Here is a 22,114-nt window from a genome sequence, read left to right as displayed (position 1 = left end):
ACAGATTACATTACCTCACTCTCAGGGTGAACAACAAAGCAATAGCAGTGTTTAGAAATACAGTATACATTAATCCCTCCTCGATGGTGAAAATCCGCGAAGTAAAAACATGTGTTTATATGGTTATTTTTATAACCCGATTCCATCGGCTTTAGCATTTAGCATCTTGTCATTAAAACCAATGGATTGAGGTAGCACAGCATGCTAACGTCAATATAACATCTCTCTTCATGTAACGATAACGGTTACATTTCCTGACAAGCCCGAACTTGCAAATAAAAACACTCGGTACAAATTTATACAAGTTAAAAATCAGTAATATTTTATTTACGTTTAAAAAGAACTCCATTCGTTTGTCCATACCGTCAGCCATGTTTATTTTTCTGCGAGAGAAGAGCACCCGACCCGCAATGAATTCTGGGATTGTCTTGATCACTAAGGCAGCGTCGGATGCTCACTCGTTTTTGAGTGAAAATAACGTTGAAACGTTAAGAAGTGAGGATATTAAGGCATCTAGGATTTGGAACAGCCTCCTAATCGGGAGTACGCACAGGATGACGTAAAATGCGTCTATGTAGAGAGAGAGCTAGCTTTTCAAACACACCCCTTGTCTGCAGAAATCCGCAATTGATATTTAGACATGCTTGCAAATAAAATCCGCGATAGAGTGAAGCCGCAAAAGTCGAAGCGCGATATAGCGAGGGATTACTGTACTGCTCATATTCAAAATACAAATGTCAAGTATTTGTTGTTGGTCCAAGGTGCATTTTCAAAGGGCAGCATCCAGAATGCTGATACTTTATTACTCTTAGGGGAACACTGTTTAAGTACTTAATTTCTTTAAAATGTATACACATACAGTATTTACATATTTAGCAACATTTAATCAGCACTACTTATTGCTAACAGGTTTTTAAAATCAATTTCATGAAATACATTATATGTTTCTGATGTTGTAGCAACATACCTGTTCCAGTATGGCTGCCCTTCTGGGTACCATAAAGACATGGACTGAGCTTGGGATGAATAAACTTTAGTGACCCACACAGATCCCTGACCTCCACCTTGTGACACCTTTGGGATGAATTCAAATGTTTATAGGAAGTGAAGCCCTTTTATTAAACATTAGTGCCTGATCTCACAAATGGTCTTTGAACTGAATGGACTCTGCCGTCTTGTGAAACGCCGTTTTAGAACAGTAAAGTGGTTTGTGGTGGTGGAGTCTTCATTTTGATTCCCATAGTTTTGGATTGGATGTCCAACAAGCTTGTGGTTAGTGTGTCCAAATATTCATAGTCATAAGGTGCATTAAATGCAAAAATAACCATGAAATAAAAACTATTAATTACTTAGAATTGTTCTGTTCTGAACTGCTGTAACATTTTCATCTGTCCCTTCTCTGACCACTGTCAGTGAGTACTCACCGTGGCTGCCTGTAAGCACCGCTTGCAGTTTCAGAGATACTTCACCCCAGTCATCTGGCCATGGCGATTTGGCGCTAATCAAAGTCACTTATACCTGATAATATCCACTGCATTTCACACATGTACTACAAGCAACTAACATTTCAGATATCCCTTACTGCCACATGTACAGTTGCTATAAAAATGGGCCTTGCCCAGGGTTTAAGTTTGTTGACATTGCCACTGGCCCCTTTGTACCCCTCAAAACCAGCCCTGCAAAATAATACTGAGGAATAGTGTGAGCAAATTTTTTGAAAGTGCATTCCAAGTGTATTTTCCTTTTAAATAATCACTCTATTTTATTAAATTTTACAGTATTTTGCCCAACCTTTTTCTTTTATTACCTTCCAACTACTCATTGCTGTTGTTAACAGTCTTGTGATAAGAACAGTGGCCTTCGCCCAGCCATGGTGTGCAGAACAAATGTGTATCAGGTGCTTGCCCAGCCCAGGGTAGGTCCAGTCTAAATGACTGACTGACTTAGGGCCAATAGGCAGCCAGTGGTTATCCGGCAGTTGTTAATGTAAACGCAGACTGGGAGGGGTGGCCTTGTGTGCAAATTAGTTCTGTGTCTTTCCTGTCTATTTACGCTGCTTCGAGTTAATGCTTACAGCAGCAGGAATACAAGTTATATCCTGTATCTGTTCAGCAATGGTAAAGTGTTTGGGTTAAAACTCTGTTGTTTGTGTTAAGACCTGTGAAAAAGGTGAATAATCATCCAAGAAGTACCAATATGGTAAGTGAAACTGTTTCCTCTCTGTTTGTCTTGTGACTGTACTTATTTGTATAAGGTTAACGCCAGCTTGTTTGCTCTGTGAATTAAACTTCTTAGATAACAGCAGAAAGGTAAGTTAAAACTGTATACAGTTTTAAAACACAAAAGTTTAAAATGTAATTTCAACAGTTTCTTTATATAGAAGCTTATGATATATAGAGGAAATTCACTGTCTGTTTCGAAAGGAAGTAAAGAGGAACTCTTAGCAAGATGGCAGTTTGCAAAATGAACAGTTTGGCTGACTAAAGCACTTTCGAGGCACAATGGAATTTTTTACTTCTGTGTAAACCAGGGTTATATTGTTAAGCAATGATTACAAACTTCTAAAATGACTTGTCCACTGGTGATTATTAAACAAAGTTTTTAATAGTTAAATCTGAAATAGTAAAATCATATTTCCCCCCTATTAGATTGCTACCATATTTAGGGGTCGCCCCAACTACACTGATCAGCCATAACATTAAAACCACCTCCTTGTTTCTACACACATTGTCCATTTTATCGGCTTACCATATAGAAGCACTTTGTAGTTCTACAATTACTTACTGTAGTCCATCTGTTTCTCTGCATACTTTGTTAGCCCCCATTTCATGCTGTTCTTCAATGGTCAGGACTTTCCCAGGACCACTACAGAGTAGGTATTATTTGGGTGGTGGATCATTTTAAGCACTGCAGTGACACTGACATAGAGGTGGTGTGTTAGTGTGTGTTGTGCTGGTATGAGTGGATAAGACACAGCCAACAGCGCCCCGTGGGAAGCGTCCTGTGACCACTGATGAAGGTCTAGAAGATGACCAACTCAAACAGCAGCAATAGATGAGCGATCGTCTCTGACTTTACATCTACAAGGTGAACTAACTAGGATGGAGTGTCTAATAGAGTGTACAGTGAGTGGACACAGTATTTAAAAACTCCAGCAGCACTGCTGTGTCTGATCCACTCATGCCAGCACAACACACACTAACACACCACCACCATGTCATTGTCACTGCAGTGCTGAGAATCATCCACCTAAATAATACCTGCTCTGTAGTGGTCCTGTGGGGATCCTGACCATTGAAGAACAAGGTAAAAGCACTTCTATATGGTAGGTGGGGCTGATAAAATGGACAGTGAATGTAGAAACAAGGAGGTGGTATTAATGTTATGCCTGATCAGTGTATGTCTGTGTGGATGCCAGACGTGCCGATAGGACAGCTAAAATTTAAAACCCTGATCTCAGTGGTAGTCGGCTAGCGTATTTTAATGCTGTGCCACCCAAGTGCCCTTTATTACCGTGTCATATAAAGCATAAATGAGAGATAACTGAGCCATCAGAACAGCTAATTACATCTTGGCATAAATTCAAGCACTGGAGTATTGGAACATCATTCTTACAAAAGATATTTCCATAATTACGTATTTTATGATAGATATGGAAAGTGTTGTTGGAGACTTGGGTCCTCACTCTTCCATAAGTATGAAACTGGTTTGAGATTTGGTGTCTGCCACAGCGGATGATTTACATCACTTTCATGCTATTTCAAACAATTTAGTGATCCCTTATGCCCCATTGATCTTAAAAATACCACTCTTATCATGATAATATTTTATTATATTGATTAGGAGATTAGTTTGAGTAAGTTTGTTTCCACTGTTGGCACAGTGGTCTAATGCGCTAGACCGGGTTTGTGTCTCAGCATTGCTACCAGCCTGGTCGGGCGCTCTACAACAGAATTATCTTCTCGGCATCTTTGGTGAAAGAATATAGGGAACATAGCGCATCTCATAGACATATGCATATCATTAAAAGAAGCCAGCTGCACTCATAAGCTATCATGTCATACATTCTGCAGTATTTGTGTGTGCAATGCAGAATTGGCTATTAAAAAAACTTTACATTGATTTGCAGTGACCCTTCTTAGTGAAAGAGAACTAAAACCATTCCAGCGAAATTCCCTCATAACAGCCACTGGAGAGGTCAAGCATTCAAGCCGGTACTGTTCTTTTGGTGCATGCCACTCATGCACTCACTTTTCAAGAATAGGGTGAAGCATGAATCATTTAATCATATCATATCACAGGGGCAAGTGATAGCTTAGTGGTTAAGGTACTGGACAAGTAAACAAAAGATTGCCGGTTCAAGCCCCGCCACCACCAAGTTGCCACTGTTGGGTCCCTGAGCAAGGCCCTTAACCCTCAATTGCTCATCGTGTTCCGCTCATTGTGTAAGTCGCTTTGGATAAAAGCGTCTGCTAAATGCTGAAAATGTAAATGTCATATCACATTGCTGTAGATCTGTGTTTTGTTTGCACCACAGAACTATTTGTAATAAGGAGTTATTTCAAGGTCAACCAGGCATACTTAGCATTTTTATAGATGCCAGAGAGCACTGTAGGATGATAAGGAACTGCTTAGTTGTATCAGCTGCCTGGAACCATCTGAAACTGTTTGGTTTCTTCTTTACCAGTCTGTTATGCATCATTGTTTTTTCTTCTATATTTACTTTCTAGGCTGAGTACAATACTCAACCACAAGGCTCCGATAAGCTAAATCAAGTACAGGACCAAGTCAATGATGTTAAAATTATCCTAAAAGACAACATAAACAAAGTGCTTGAAAGAGGAGAAAGACTCGATGACCTGATCGAAAAAACAGATGATCTTCAAGCCACTGCAAGTTCCTTAAGTTACAGTTTAATTTTCTTATGTAATATAGTAAAATACTTACTCTACCTCTACATTATCTGTACTTACATTTCTTTTTTAATGCATCTTTTAACAGGCTGACTCATTTCAAAAGACCACAGTACGGGTTGCCAGAAAATACTGGTGGAGAAATACCAAAATGATGATTATTATTGGAGTGGTAGTACTCGTCATTGTTGTGCTGATCATTCTTATGGCAACTGGAGTCATTCCCTCATAATGTAATCAGTTTCCTTGTTTCTTATTCAGTGTAAACATGGGGATTATGTTTAGGTGACAATGTTTATACTCATTTTATTACTTCTGGGTTACAATGTTTGGCTGATAACCTATTTGATAAAATGTAATGTACAGTAAGTTTGCACACCTTTAAATCAACATGTAAGACTAGGCATAGAGCATTTCACTGATTTGAGCAAAAACGCTTCTGCAGTACATGTTTAAGATAGTGGGGTGGTGCATATCAAAATGTTAAAGTATGTATCCCAGTTCAGACTGACATAAATTGTATGCCCTGTGCCTCAATAACTCTTACTTACCCTCATTCATCAATTCATACATCACATACTGACTTGTTCTATAACTTATGTTGAATTTGCTGTGTTTGGTTGCAGGATATGCCTTGGTTGCACTATTTTACTTCTTTATTAAATTTTATTTGTGTTGTCTTATTTAAAAATGACCCACCACTGTGTTTAACTGCTAAAACGATCCCTAAATGAAATTGAAAATGAAACTTTAAATTTGATGACTTTACCTAGAGTGTCCACAAAGCTTCACAAAGTTTGTGATGAATGACAGGTTGTTTCTTAATGAAAAATACATTTGGGGTTTAAATTCCAATTAGAGTTCTTTGTTTTTGGAGCTTAATAAAGGTGGGTTATTTTGGACCCCTAAGACATTTTACACACGTTTTATAGGCGACTTACAACCGAGATGAAATAAAATTCAAGCAATTGCAGGGTAGGAGCCTACAGTAAAACCAGCTATCTTTAGAAGACAAGTTCAGTATCTTAGCCGCTGAGCTAATACTGCCCACAAGTATGTTTTTGATCCAACAACCTCTGGATTAGGCCCAGCATGCTTCCACTGCACCAGTCTGCATTCTGATCACCCCAAATGGAACTCCAAACCTTAATCCCTGGTTCAGGACGCCAGTGCCTTATCCATTAAGCCGCTAGTGCAGAATGTTAAAGACTACATGAAGGTTAAACAAAGACACTTGGACATTTCAATCTAAAGTTACAAGACCAAATAGTTTAAAACAAAGCAGTGTGAGCTATTCAAATCAGAATTTCACTTCAACACTACAAAACATGACACTAAGTTAATTGTTACCTCTGGCCTCCTCTAGACCTTTGAAACTTTACAATGCCTTTACAGCTATAATTTATAATTACACAAGTATTTTGAACTTGGTGAAGGAAGAGGTAGAGAAAGTTGTGGGTTTCCAATTGCTTAATCATATATTGGGCTTTTTCAGTTATGGTCCATCCTGTGTCTAACTTTAACCTGCTTCACAATGTTGTTCAGTTAAATATTATGTTTTCTTATCGTATCTTTTACTGTATTTCCTGGTTCACAATAAGTTTTATTAATGAACTTGTGTTTTACACAGGACATGATTAGCATGTAAATACTGCTTACTGTACAGAATGAAACTGTTTGTAATAAAGACATGCTTTCACATGCACCGAGTTCTCAGTTGACGTTTTTTTATTTGGTTTTAATGTATTCCTAAATCTTTTACATGTTTTCTGTAGCAAAATAATACTAGCTTATTATAAAACATGTATTGTATAATGGACATTTGTCCTCTATTCATTTAAACTAATAAATACTTACTATAAATTCTAATTTTAGAAACATTACTTCATGACGCAAAAGCACAACACTTGCAAATGAGGAATTTGACTGAGATTATACTTTCAAACTCTTAAACAAAAGTTAGCACATAAATTTAACACAAAGCAAAAAGTCTTTCTGAATGTGGTAACGCATATTATACGAGTCATACGCTGAGTTAATTGTTGATCAGAATCCTTAACAAACAGTTGGTAAAGACAAACCCTACTGCAGATGTTAAAATGTAGACTTTTACTTTTTTAGTCATTAACCCTCCATATTAAACAACTGCTTTGAATTAAAGTTGCTCTCTTCTTAGTTAGCATCTAATAATACCTCCACCTGAAAGACAGAAAACATAAATATTAATTTCAAACAAGAAGCGCTGCATTATTTTCCAAAATGCAAAAGCCTACATACAGCATTTGAAGTGTATAATACAAAAATCCCTTAAAATTAAGCCCATACACATATTTATAGCCTTTAATTGTTAGGAAATGCACAATTATAATTAAAAACTTATTTTATGCAAATATGTTGAAACAGGCTATAAAAAAGAATGTGTTAGATGAATTTACAAGCTTTTTCCATCACGGTCACTAGAAAAACAATAGAAATATGGAAAATGAAGCACTTCTCCAATGTGATGTCCGAGTACAAACCAGGTTTTAATTTAAGGACTACTGGCTTTTACTGCTACACGAGCTATAAATAAGGAAAAACAAGCATTACAGTTAAGATTAGAAGTGCATATTTTAACACTGGTAAGTCCAGAGAAAGCTGAATCCTTTGAGAAGTAAGCAGTTATTTAATCATATCAGTCATATTTAATCATTACCTGTAAAAAATGGAATTACAAAATTACAGAAATATAATTTTACATAATGTTTTTAAAGACATGTAAAAAGACAACATTAATAAGCTGGATGTAGCCACTACATGTATTCAGTTTTTTTTTAATAATTTATATACAGGATGTTGGAAGACCATACCAAATGGGAGCATGCGAGAGCGTACGCCTCTCGTACCCTGTCCGCATTGAGCGGGCCTGTGAGACTCAGGAAGTCCGCTCATGGCCTGCTAGGAAGTCCCCGCTGGCAGGTACAAACAAGGTCAGAGTTAGGAGACAACATTCTTCTTTTGTGCTCTTTCCTTGCAAATCCTTATTTTTCTGGTACCCATTTAGCAGTACTGTACCTGTTAACTTTATTACTTTTACAAAATGGCAAGACAGCCAAAAACAAGCCATTCTACTATTGCCAAATGGCTGATGTGACTATGTTAGCATTACAGTAAAGCACGCCAGGGTGCTGTAAAAAAAAACTTCATGGAAATTATTAATTAAAACACAAATATACATTAAATAGGATGATCAATGTAGAATTAGTTCTTTATTAACGATGGCTTGGATTAAGTAATGCGACTGCATACCTGTGTGTACGTTTTGAAGTTAATGCTTGTAGCATACTAGTAAGGCTTGTAACTGTTTTGATGGCCACCTCGCCTTGGAGATTTGCCGTACCCACTCTGCTGGTCTGCAGGTTGAGCAGAGAACATGAAGGGGAAAGTCATTGGCTGGTAAATCTGTGTGAACAAGCCAAAATTTGACTAGCAAACAGCCACAGATTTTACTACAGAAATCTATCATTTAGATCTACACATTAAAATGGAACTTTTTTTTAATTAAGCAAATAAATAAGCCAATTATTCAGAGAATAATTTAAATCAAATGTTAGATATGTAGATACTTGTTAGATACTTACTTTACACTGTATTCAAAGATACTGTATTTCAAATATAACATTTTCTGAAAATATGGCAGGAGACAAAAATATTAGGAGTAAATTGACGGAATTTTTAAAAATAGTTTATTCTCTTCTAAAAATAGTCACTGGCTGGAGGTTCATTTCTCCAAGGCCTACAAATGTACATTTTTAGTTCTTGTTGAATGGTCTCAAGGCACTTGTGACAAATGAGTTTTGAAGGCAAGACATCCCTTTCCCATTCCACATAGCACCACATTTCATACAATAAATATCTACATTATACTTCAGGACAAAACAAGCACAGTCAGAAACAAACAAAAAACATACAATCTAAACAACTAGGTTTAAAGCTTAGTGTACAGTTGTCCTTATATTAGTATCAAAAATCCCTGATACATTATTTTCTTTAAGAGTTTCTTTTTTTGTCAGCGTTTTCACAAACAGCATTACATACTGCTGTAGTCACCATATCCGTAGTAGTTGTTGTAACCCAAGTAATCATAGCCCCCGTATCCACCATAGCCTTGATTGCTGTAGCCGTAGTTTCCATAATTTCCATATCCTTGATTCCAATAGTTTCCATACCCATGATTCCAGTTCTGATTAACACCTGAAACAAAACGTATCGGGTTGTTAAAATGCAAAAATACCACTAACATTAGTAATGATACCAATCATTATGATATCTGTACTTTTTTTTTTTATGTTCATGGTCAATAGTGCCAAAATCAAGTGCTGACTAAGACCTGAGATTTCCTAAAATTGACCCTGGTTTAACTCTTGAAAACCTTTGATCCACAACAAAAGCAAGAGAATCAATCTTTCGTAAGCAAGAAGAGATTAATACAGCCAGTCAGTACACACTTATAACATACTGGCATACTTGTAACATCAAAATTAAACCTGCTTGTTTCAAAGTGCATCATCAAACACCAAATTCAGTCGTGTTTGCAGATCAGAATCACTTTATTTCGCCAGGTATGTTACACATATGAGGAATTTGTTTTGGTGATACACATAATAATACACATAATAATACACATAATAATACACATAATAATACACATAACAATACACATAATTATACACATAATTATACACATGTATGACATGTAGCATGTTAACAGTCCGTGTGCTGTCTGGTTAGCTGTTAACATGTCTGGTTGTTTTCGTTTTTATTGTCCTGAGTCTCCTGCCAGACGGAAGTGTTTGAAAGAGGTGATGTCCAGGATGAGAGGGGTCTGCTGTAATTTTGCCGGCACGCTTCAGCACTCTGCTGTTGTAGATGTCCTGAAGTGTTGGCAGACTACATCCAGATGTAAGGGAACTGTTTCATTGTTTTTTATTTCTAAACCAACTGATAAAAATGTTTAATACTGAGCGAAATTATTATGAATATTATTACTATTATTAATTGCTGTCAAGTCAATATTGACTCCTGGTGACCATATGGATAGTGTTCTCCAGAATATCTTGTCTTCTGTTTGAGTCTTGAGGTTTCTCAATGGTTAGTTTATTATTTGGATTTAGCATCATGTCCCAGTATTAAGGTGAAACTCTGCTTATCCTTCTGTAATAACAACATTTATGTCCTCAGGAGAAGCTTTACTATACTGACTGCATCTCTATTCATTACAATTAGCATGTTTGGTGAGCACTTGTAATTTTTTGCTACCGACTTCAGTTTATAGTCTACATTCATGATTCCGAACCGGTTCTTTCCACATTAATGTTCTACATTACTGCTATGTTTGCTACATTGCACAGATTGTCATTGAATAAGGCTAAAAGATGGGACGCTATATGGTTGTAGGGTATCTGTTAACCGCACCACAGTGGAACATTCTGGTCTGGCTTTAAGAACACACTGACAAGTGTTCCTCTCAATGGCTAGGCTGTTTGCACCCAAGCCCAACCATTTGATTTTGCCTGTGGGCGCATCATTTTAATCCAAACCTCGAAAAGATGCAGACAGTGAATTGTCTGATTTGAATTGCCTCAGATGCAAGTGGCAATTAGGTGCAACTACAGACTAAATATGTACTACAGTACGAAATTGTCAAACATTTCAGTATTCTACTCTGTGATCTGGAACATAGCCAATCGCTCACTCTGCCTTTGCAAAGCACTGGAATGGTTTATACAAATGAGTTTCTTCCTGCCCTCGAATAAAGTTGTTCCCACCACTGAAAAGCAATATTCTCTCATGTTTCTCATGACTGTATTTCATTCAACAAGACTATTCCAACTCAAGAAAGCTTTTGATTAACATTAAAGTACTAACTTTTTGTATCAGAGTTTAATAAAGCTACTATATACACTTACCTCCTCTACCGCGACCTCTGGGTGCATAGCCACCTCTTCCACCCCACTGCTGCTGTTGGTACTGCTCCTTGGACATGGCCACCTTGACTTCACACTGTGCATACAAATGAAAGCAAGCATTGATATTAAAGGCTTCAATATATAACCAGAGCAGTTTCAAGATAATTTAAACTGATCAAAATGACCAGCACCAATGATCATGAGCGATCTAATAAAACTATGACACAATGATACAAACACAAACAAGTATTTACAGATTAATGTTATGTCCAAAAGTTAGCACTGTGGCCTTACCTTGCTGAGACCGACGTTATGGTACTTCTTTTCTATAATTTTCTTCACTGGCTCCTCCTCTTTGAATGTAATAAAACAGAAACCTCGCCTTTTGTTAGTTTTGTTTTCCATTGGCAACTCAATAGACTCCACCTGAAGACAGACACAAAGACAGTTGTCACAAAGACAAATTCTCCTTAATTTAGGATCGTCTAGTAAAATGACCACAATTCACAGCTGGTATGTGGAAATCCAAGATCAGAAACGTTCATTTACACAATTTCACTAACCACTTAATCTCGTCAGTTAAAAGGTTGCAGTGGCACAAAGCAGAAATATACCCTGGACAGAGCCCCAATCCATCGTAGGGCAGCGCACATTCACATCACACTCACTCACACCTACAGGAAATTTAAGAGCCACCAATTCATCCTCACAAGTTTTGGGAGAAGAAAGGAAATCAGAGTCAGTGGAGGGACATATAAAACTCCTCACAGACAGTGACCAAAGGCAAGGATTAAAGCCATGTGAACAGCACCAATGTTGCTTTGTGGCGCTCACTCTATTAATTGTGCCACCATGCTGCCCATGCCAAATACCAAATACTTAACAATAGTAATTGAACCTGCCAGTTAATGGTCTAAAACCTGGGACTAGTATAAAATCATGTATTTTCATCAATTTGCTAATATCCAGTGCAATTTATTTCAGTTTTATTATAATATGATTCTAAATATTATAAATATACTGCAGCAGAAAGAGAGGGGCAGGGTTACACGTACAGGGCATTTTAATGAGTTAAAAAAAGAGAAATAATCTGAACTAAACTGTCAATGTGGTTGGTGGTAATATTATTCCTTTAGGGCGTTGTGTAAAGTTGATCTGTTGGGAAGCATAACAGGCGCACCCTGCTCTCTGAGTGAGTGTGTGGGTTTGTTTGCATAGACATTTCTAAGTCTTTGGCCATACTGTTGTGAAACTGGGATTAAGATATTTATTTTATCTGTATGCTGTGCCCTGTACACATAGCATGGTGTTAAACCTTGTTAAAATTAGGGCTGTCCTGGTTTGTTTGATTTCAGTACAGTATTGTGCAAAGATCCTGGCGCAGACAGCATCACACGAACTGAACAGCACCATGCAAGCTTGTTAAGCAAAACACCACAGGCATGACTGCTGGATATTTTAAGATAGCATGTGTTCAAGATAATGTTCTATGAATGAAATGCAACATTTAACACATTTAAAGCATGAATTTATTGTTCATATGCTAATCCACCAATCGAGTAATCACTCTGATGTGCCCGCCCTTACATTAACCTCTACTTACACTGGCATTTAGCAGAACCGTTTTATTCAAAGCAATTGTGCCCTATAAAATGCAAGCAATTAAGGGTTAAGAGCCTTGATCAGAGAAATCAATCTTGTCAATTAAGCAGTGATGGGGCTTGAACCAGCAGCTTTCTGGTCACTAGACCAGGAGCTACCACTTGTAAACCAAGCTACCACTTGTAAATGTAATGTAAAAGTACATAAGGAAATACTTATAAAGCTCCATACTTTACACTTTAAAAAGGAAATATGAAGATGCCCTTTACACACCTCTCCAAAATTACTGAAGTACTCTCGAATCTTTTCTTCAGGAGTGTCTGGTGAAATACCACCAACAAAGATCTTCTTTACAGGCTCTTTGGACTTCATGGCTTTTGCTTTTTTGGGGTCGATGACTTTTCCATTAAGTTTATGTTCTTTTTGCTGAATCACCTAAAATCAACAGGCAACATATCACAAATAGTAATAACATACAACAAAATCAGGTTTAAATGTACATTTAAAAAATAATGCAGGGGTATGACATTGCAGAGTTTAACGTTTTATTAGAGTTCAATTGCATACTTAGGTCTCCACTATTTAAAAAAATAATTATAGACTTCAACAAAGCAAATGCTACATTTTGCAGTGCAGTGAATTTGCACGACAGGGTTTAGACAATCATGACCAATTTTTACCTTTTCCACACTTTCAGCATCTTTAAAAAGAACAAAGCCGAAGCCTCTGGATCGGCCGGTCATCGGATCCAGCTTCAAAGTGCAGTCTATAACTTCCCCAAACTTGGCGAAGTAGTCTTTTAAGTCTTTCTTTGTTGTGTCCCAGCTTAAACCTCCAATAAACATTTTTCTGCAGCAAAAAAACACAGGGATTAAAATTTGAGTAAGTTAAAAAAAAAAACTGAGACCCACTAATGAACTGGTACCCTGTATTATTTATATGGTAATCCCAGGTCAAGCCATGAAATGAAACCTGAAAAATGACATGTTGTTGACACAACAATGTAAAAACTGAGTCACAATCATCAACAGCAGCTAGGTATTTACTATGGCTGTTACCACATCTGTCATATTGTTTTCAGTAGAGATTAATGAGTACCGATACTGGTATCGGGTATTTGCCCGATACCGCGCTCATTAACTTGTACTCGTACTCGCAAACGAGGCTCCGATACTAAACATCCGATACCGTGTACCTAGTGCACGTTGCTGCGTTATGCCTAGTTCACACTACACGATTTTTGCCCTGATTTTCGCTCGGCGACTGGTCGGCGCTAGATTTGCCGGCTCGGGAGCAACTCGGCGTTCGCTCGGCGATCAAAACTCGGCTCTCGATCGCTAAGTGTGAACTATCCAATAACTCGATCCGACCGGCTCGCCGAGCGCTCGGCGACACGATCGAGTTTTCTAGCATGTCAGATATCTGATCCAATAGGTATTGGTATCGGTATCGGCAAGTACAAAAATACATGTACTTGTACTCGGTTGGGAAAAAATGGTATTGATGCATCCCTAGTTTTCAGTATGAACAATTCAACAATGTATTGCAAATAGTTTCATTCTATTCAAGCTTTCAATCGCAACAAGTCAGGCTTAATCCATTGTGCTTTGTCACAATCATTACAGGCTTAGATTAGCACAACTTTTCTTTACCTGTACAGATATCACACGTTTCTTAGCAGCTACAGGTCAGTGTGATAAGCAGCACATGAACTAAAAATAAGTAAGGCCTGCATTTCAACCCTGATTTGTTAAATGTAAATTATAAATATTTAAAATAAATACAAAAACAAAATATTGGCTGGCTGTATGAAACACCAGTAACAACAAACCATACAGCAGGTGAGAGCACTAAAATAGTTTGTTTAATTAACCGGGCACCATGTTTCATAAGCCAATACATTTTAATAGTTATAAAATATAAATAGTAATTATAAAAAAATAAAAAGTAAATAAATAAAATGTAAATAATTGTAAATCAATATAAAGAATATAAAGTAAATAAAATAAGAACTGTTAATAACAGTATAGAACTAAAAATAACATTGATTTACTTTTAATCTTGTGGCACTGAGTACAGAAATAAGAATACATTTTTGTAAACTAAAGTAGAATTAGCTCTAATTAAGCTTCTTTTTGTTAATCCCTGCACTCCAACACTAACTTACTTCATTAGTAGGTGTGATGCTTCTTGAACCTGTTTTCTCTTAGTGCTTTGGGTAGTGCTTTGCTTATTAGACAGACTAACATGAATAGATTTTCTTTGCCAGCTTAACTACCTTTTAAAAACACAATGTTATCTCCCATTCTAACTTCTGTGTTTTATCAGTGAGAGTAAGTCTCGTTTTGTGTATAAATTATAACTCACATTAACTTAACCACACAACCACACAACAGCATGGCCAATGGGAGACCTGGTTTCTGTCCTCACCTCCAATCACTGTCTGAAAGTGACTTTCGTTTCACAACATGCAGAAGGTGGACTACCTACGTATATTATGCAGTATATCAGGGTAAAAGTAACAGTGTGACATGTATTAGTACCCTGTCAACAGTATATTCCTGCCGTGCGCCCAGTAATTCCAGGTATTTCTGAACCCATTAAGACCTTGCTCAGAATGATGCAGTTGGTGTAAATGAATGAATTAACTACAAATAAAACAAATACCTAAAAAAGATCTGTAAAAATACTAAGAGCCTATGTAAATTTAACTTCTTAAAAAATTGCGACTGTTTGTTTCATTTTTAAGGAAATCAAATTCATCACAATTATATTAATAATTGTACTCTCTGTAGCATGAATCAGGCTAACTAGCTAGCTAGCGAATGACTAATTACTCATTTGACCGAAGACAATATTCGTGACTGTTCAGAAATCATAAACACTTATTGTTTATTTGTTTTCAAACAAGTAACTATTTAAAGCCGCTATTTAGACAACAATACTGAAGGGGAAAATTGCATTATGACATTATTTGCTTTAAAATGAAGTTGGTTGACGCTTAGCATTACTTGATGCTAGGCTAGCTTTTAACGTCATCAACTTAGTACAGATAAATGCTTGACAAAATGTAAACATTCACAATCTATGGCGCTGTTATTCAACAACGATTAAACATTCAATAGATATCATTAGTTAAATTACACTCATACTGACCTGTCACTATCAACTAGCAACCATAAATCTGTAAAAACTTATAATGTCATCCACTGGGTAACCTAGCCAAACCGGTTCCCACCCAATGTCACTTTTAATGTTTCTACTTAACAAGCACTCACCCCTCATCGTCTTCGTTTTTACTCGCATCGATCTTGGATCCCTCTGTGTCTCCAGCTCCTTCATCAGTGGTCTGTTCCTCCTCCATCTTCATGCTCGCTTCTTCTCCCATCATCTGCTCCTCCGACATTTTTACCTCGTACTAGATCCCTAACAGCTTCTCCACACCTTACTAATCAGCAACACCCGGCGTCAGATCTACTAACAGCAGCTATGACTCTGGTTTTAGGTTAAATGTTTGGATTGAATTGTTGAATAGGTTAAATGGTTAGTTTAGACCTGTTTTATCAACACAACCAATACTAACAGCTCGCCGGCGCTCTGACACAAAATGGAGGCAGAGGGAGCAAGAGTTCATGATTCCACCACCAGCAGCAGCAGCAGCTCCATAGAGTGACATCTAGCTGCAGCCCAGCACACCAACCATAAGATTACATCTACAGTACATTACTGTACTATTGGGCATTTAGCAGACGCCTTTATCCAAAACGACTTAAATTACAGAATACAGTCTGAGCAATTGAGGGTTAAGGGCCTTGCTGAAGGGCCCAACAGCAGCACCCTGGCAGTGGTGGGTCTTGAACCAGCGACCTTCTGATTACGAAACCAATACCCTAACCACCTTCTGATTACTAGCCCAATACCCTAACCACCTTCTGATTACTAGCCCAATACCCTAACCACCTTCTGATTACGAGCCCAATACCCTAACCACCTTCTGATTACTAGCTCAATACCCTAACCACCTTCTGATTACTAGCCCAATACCCTAACCACCTTCTGATTACTAGCTCAATACCCTAACCACCTTCTGATTACTAGCTCAATACCCTAACCACCTTCTGATTACTAGCTCAATACCCTAACCACCTTCTGATTACTAGCTCAATACCCTAACCACCTTCTGATTACTAGCTCAATACCCTAACCACCTTCTGATTACTAGCCCAATACCCTAACCACCTTCTGATTACTAGCTCAATACCCTAACCACCTTCTGATTACTAGCTCAATACCCTAACCACCTTCTGATTACTAGCCCAATACCCTAACCACCTTCTGATTACTAGCTCAATACCCTAACCACCTTCTGATTACTAGCTCAATACCCTAACCACCTTCTGATTACTAGCTCAATACCCTAACCACCTTCTGATTACTAGCTCAATACCCTAACCACCTTCTGATTACTAGCCCAATACCCTAACCACCTTCTGATTACTAGCTCAATACCCTAACCACCTTCTGATTACTAGCTCAATACCCTAACCACCTTCTGATTACAAGCCCAATACCCTAACCACCTTCTGATTACTAGCTCAATACCCCAACCACCTTCTGATTACTAGCTCAATACCCCAACCACCTTCTGATTACTAGCCCAATACCCTAACCACCTTCTGATTATGAGCTCAATACCCTAACCACCTTCTGATTACTAGCTCAATACCCTAACCACCTTCTGATTACTAGCCCAATGCCCTAACCACCTTCTGATTACTAGCCCAATACCCTAACCACCTTCTGATTACTAGCCCAATACCCTAACCACCTTCTGATTACTAGCCCAATACCCTAACCACCTTCTGATTACTAGACCAAAACCCTAACCACCTTCTGATTACTAGCTCAATACCCTAACCACCTTCTGATCACGAGCCCAATACCCTAACCACCTTCTGATTACTAGCTCAATACCCTAACCACCTTCTGATCACGAGCTTAATACCCTAACCACCTTCTGATTACTAGCCCAATACCCTAACCACCTTCTGATCACTAGCCCAATACCCTAACCACCTTCTGATCACTAGCTCAATACCCTAACCACCTTCTGATTACGAGCCCAATACCCTAACCACCTTCTGATTACTAGCTCAATACCCTAACCACCTTCTGATTACTAGCCCAATACCCTAACCACCTTCTGATTACTAGCTCAATACCCTAACCACCTTCTGATTACTAGCCCAATGTCCTAACCACCTTCTGATTATGAGCTCAATACCCTAACCACCTTCTGATTACTAGCTCAATACCCCAACCACCTTCTGATTACTAGCCCAATACCCTAACCACCTTCTGATTACTAGCCCAATACCCTAACCACCTTCTGATTACGAGCCCAATACCCTAACCACCTTCTGATTACTAGCTCAATACCCCAACCACCTTCTGATTACTAGCTCAATACCCTAACCACCTTCTGATTATGAGCTCAATACCTTGACCACCTTCTGATTACTAGCTCAATACCCTAACCACCTTCTGATTACTAGCCCAATGCCCTAACCACCTTCTGATTATGAGCTCAATACCCTAACCACCTTCTGATTACTAGCCCAATACCCTAACCACCTTCTGATTACTAGCTCAATACCCTAACCACCTTCTGATTACTAGCCCAATGCCCTAACCACCTTCTGATTACTAGCTCAATACCCTAACCACCTTCTGATTACTAGCCCAATACCCTAACCACCTTCTGATTACTAGCCCAATACCCTAACCACCTTCTGATTACTAGCTCAATACCCTAACCACCTTCTGATTACTAGCCCAATGTCCTAACCACCTTCTGATTATGAGCTCAATACCCTAACCACCTTCTGATTACTAGCCCAATACCCTAACCACTTTCTGATTACTAGCTCAATACCCTAACCACCTTCTGATTACTAGCTCAATACCCTAACCACCTTCTGATTACTAGCCCAATGCCCTAACCACCTTCTGATTATGAGCTCAATACCCTAACCACCTTCTGATTACTAGCCCAAAACCCTAACCACCTTCTGATTACGAGCCCAATACCCTAACCACCTTCTGATTACTAGCCCAATGCCCTAACCACCTTCTGATTACTAGCCCAAAACCCTAACCACCTTCTGATTACGAGCCCAATACCCTAACCACCTTCTGATTACTAGCTCAATACCCTAACCACCTTCTGATTATTAGCCCAATGCCCTAACCACCTTCTGATTACTAGCCCAATGCCCTAACCACCTTCTGATTATGAGCTCAATACCCTAACCACCTTCTGATTACTAGCCCAATACCCTAACCACCTTCTGATTACTAGCCCAATACCCTAACCACCTTCTGATTACTAGCTCAATAACCTAACCACCTTCTGATTACTAGCCCAATACCTTAACCACCTTCTGATTACTAGCTCAATACCCTAACCACCTTCTGATTATGAGCTCAATACCCTAACCACCTTCTGATTACTAGCCCAATGCCCTAACCACCTTCTGATTATTAGCCCAATGCCCTAACCACCTTCTGATTACTAGCCCAATGCCCTAACCACCTTCTGATTATGAGCCCAATGCCCTAACCACCTTCTGATTACTAGCCCAAAACCCTAACCACCTTCTGATTACGAGCCCAATACCCTAACCACCTTCTGATTACTAGCCCAATGCCCTAACCACCTTCTGATTACTAGCCCAATGCCCTAACCACCTTCTGATTACTAGCCCAATGCCCTAACCACCTTCTGATTATGAGCTCAATACCCTAACCACCTTCTGATTACTAGCCCAATACCCTAACCACCTTCTGATTACTAGCCCAATACCCTAACCACCTTCTGATTACTAGCTCAATACCTTAACCACCTTCTGATTACTAGCCCAATGCCCTAACCACCTTCTGATTACTAGCCCAATGCCCTAACCACCTTCTGATTACTAGCCCAATGCCCTAACCACCTTCTGATTACTAGCCCAATGCCCTAACCACCTTCTGATTACTAGCCCAATACCCTAACCACCTTCTGATTACTAGCTCAATACCTTAACCACCTTCTGATTACTAGCCCAATACCCTAACCACCTTCTGATTACTAGCCCAATGCCCTAACCACCTTCTGATTACTAGCCCAAAACCCTAACCACCTTCTGATTACGAGCCCAATACCCTAACCACCTTCTGATTACTAGCCCAATGCCCTAACCACCTTCTGATTACTAGCCCAATGCCCTAACCACCTTCTGATTACTAGCCCAATGCCCTAACCACCTTCTGATTACTAGCCCAATACCCTAACCACCTTCTGATTACTAGCCCAATACCCTAACCACCTTCTGATTACTAGCTCAATAACCTAACCACCTTCTGATTACTAGCCCAATACCTTAACCACCTTCTGATTACTAACTCAATAACCTAACCACCTTCTGATTACTAGCCCAATACCCTAACCACCTTCTGATTACTAGCCCAATACCTTAACCACCTTCTGATTACTAGCTCAATAACCTAACCACCTTCTGATTACTAGCTCAATACCTTAACCACCTTCTGATTATGAGCTCAATACCCTAACCACCTTCTGATTACTAGCCCAATACCCTAACCACCTTCTGATTACTAGCCCAATACCTTAACCACCTTCTGATTACTAGCTCAATAACCTAACCACCTTCTGATTACTAGCTCAATACCTTAACCACCTTCTGATTACTAGCCCAATACCTTAACCACCTTCTGATTACGAGCCCAATGCCCTAACCACTAGGCTACAGCTTGCTTGTTCAGACAGCAATCACTGATATATCCGACTTTAGTACTGTACTCCTATGTGATCATAATATTTATTTATAAAAGCAATAAGCCACTCGAGACTGTGCGTTACTGCTTGTGTGTGTGCCGATGTATTTTAATAAAAACTATATTATTTCCCTCACCACACTCATTGCCAGTCGCAACCGACTGATCCAGATATTCAACATGCTAGATATCTCTCCTCAGTCGCGAGTGCTCGGCGAGCCGCTCGGATCAAGTTGTTGAGCAGTTCACACATAGGGATTGAGAGCCGAGTTTAGATCGTCGCGCGAACGCCGAGCTGCTCCCGAGCTGCCACATCCAGCAGCGACCAGTCGGTGAGTGAAAATCAGGGCAAAAATCGTGTAGTGTAAACTAGGCATTAATTGTTAATCCTCTCTGCTCCATGGGTGTTATACGATGGCTGACCCTGCGATCTGACCCCAGCTTCCATACAAGCTGGGATACGTGAAGAAAGAATTTCGTTGTAGTGTATACCTGTATATGTATATATGACAAAGGCATTTTATTGAACCTGGCCCCCTTAGTAAATAATAGGAAAAAAATAATAGGCTATGGCCTAATGAGTCTAACTGGATTTTATCCAGTTATTAAAGTGGGAAAAGTGCTGGTGCTCCTCTTTTACATAGTCGTGAGTGTATCAGCTGGCATCAGCACATTATTAAGTATTAAACTTTTCTATTCAGAATTTGTTACTTGCCTTGTAGACTTGTCAAGGGAACGGGAACAAGTGAGCGTCTCACAGCGCCCCCTGGGTAATGCAGTTTATTTATACCTACGGTTATTATGAATAGACCACTGAAGTCGTGTCGTCATTTTGTAGGCCACGCCATGTTGTTATGCCCATATTTGGTAACCCGGGTCTAAGAGAAATTTTGAATGGGAAATATGAATGGAGATTTCGCAAATTGCCTCTCTCGCATCCTGTAGTCATAAAAAATGTTCCAAAGCTGTTACGTTTTGTTTTATGGAGATTCTTCTGTCTATTATCACTGGATTATCTGAATTATGAAGTCGTTAAAGAGTCAAAATATGAATATTGCTACATGTAAGCTAATGCTACTGCGCACGGAATTGACGTCACTAAACTTGAAGCCTCTTAATGTTTTCTTTTTTCTTTCTTTTATAAGCCTCTTAAATAAGCGCACGAAGCAGCGCGATTCAAAAGTGTAACAGTGGAGTGATATTCACAAGTTTTGGTTGATATTTTTAGTAGTTAGCTACATTAAAGTAGAAAGCAAGGATGTTGGGTGTTACGCTTTTGGTTGTACTTAACAAAATCGAGCTGCTCGTTTCGTTGTTTTGATTGGTGTAGTTCAGTGACGTCTAATTAATGTGCAGTAGCATTAGCTTTCGTGTAGCATTATTAGTATTACGACCCTTTAACAACCTCGTAATTCAGAGGATCCAGTGATGTACAAGAGAAAAATTTACACAGGACAAAACGTACAGGGTTCTGAACATGTTTATTTAGCACAGGATAAGTTAGAGCCGGTTTTTTGAAAACCCCATTCAAATTTCCCATAGGAAATCTGAGTTAGACCCGGGTCTCCAAATATGGGCATAACGAGGACTACAGAGGTCCATTGACCAGAAGCTGATATAAAGAGGGCAAACAAGTACCGACAGCTTAAGTACCGGAACGCAAGAAATTACGTTACACCAATCTGTCTGAGAGTGTCGGCTCACTCCGAGCGCTGTTTGGAGTGGAAAAAACGTTTTTTCTTTTCACTTTAATGTCTTAACTGCTAATTATGGTGGTGAATTAATTCCCATTTTCCAGGATAATGTTATCCA

The 22,114-nt window shown here is 38.8% G+C and overlaps 2 protein-coding genes across 8 annotated transcripts; one reads left to right on the top strand and one right to left on the bottom strand.

Moving 5' to 3' along the window:
- Positions 1-2,071: 2,071 nt before the first annotated feature.
- Positions 2,072-6,616, top strand: si:ch73-234b20.5 (uncharacterized protein LOC449923 homolog). The gene is made up of 3 exons (XM_063013784.1): positions 2,072-2,199; positions 4,731-4,892; positions 5,002-6,616. Exons 1-3 carry the CDS (start codon positions 2,197-2,199, stop codon positions 5,143-5,145), a joined length of 309 nt encoding a protein of 102 aa, XP_062869854.1. The 5' UTR covers positions 2,072-2,196; the 3' UTR covers positions 5,146-6,616.
- A 14-nt stretch (positions 6,617-6,630) lies between these two features.
- hnrnpd (heterogeneous nuclear ribonucleoprotein D) lies at positions 6,631-16,088 on the bottom strand. Of its 7 annotated transcripts, none has more exons than XR_010015229.1 (9): positions 15,742-16,087; positions 13,144-13,312; positions 12,737-12,898; positions 11,156-11,287; positions 10,862-10,955; positions 9,003-9,146; positions 8,202-8,354; positions 7,763-7,864; positions 6,631-7,112 (listed from the first exon to the last, which is right to left on the bottom strand). XR_010015229.1 is itself a non-coding variant. In XM_063013780.1 (8 exons), the coding sequence occupies exons 1-7, from the start codon at positions 15,867-15,869 to the stop codon at positions 8,221-8,223; spliced, it is 963 nt and encodes a 320-aa protein (XP_062869850.1). In that variant the 5' UTR covers positions 15,870-16,087; the 3' UTR covers positions 6,631-7,112; positions 8,202-8,220. The 7 variants fall into 7 exon arrangements, 4 of the variants coding, with proteins under 4 accessions (XP_062869850.1, XP_062869851.1, XP_062869852.1 ...); XR_010015231.1 differs by having other exon boundaries at positions 8,202-8,305; positions 15,742-16,086; XR_010015230.1 differs by having other exon boundaries at positions 7,094-7,112; positions 7,799-7,864.
- Positions 16,089-22,114: the final 6,026 nt, after the last annotated feature.

This window comes from Trichomycterus rosablanca, chromosome 18, assembly GCF_030014385.1.
Source record: "Trichomycterus rosablanca isolate fTriRos1 chromosome 18, fTriRos1.hap1, whole genome shotgun sequence".
NCBI classification, from domain to species: Eukaryota; Metazoa; Chordata; class Actinopteri; order Siluriformes; family Trichomycteridae; genus Trichomycterus; species Trichomycterus rosablanca.
The sequence above is the reverse complement of the archived record's forward strand: the minus strand, read 5'-3'. Positions and strand labels throughout refer to the sequence as shown.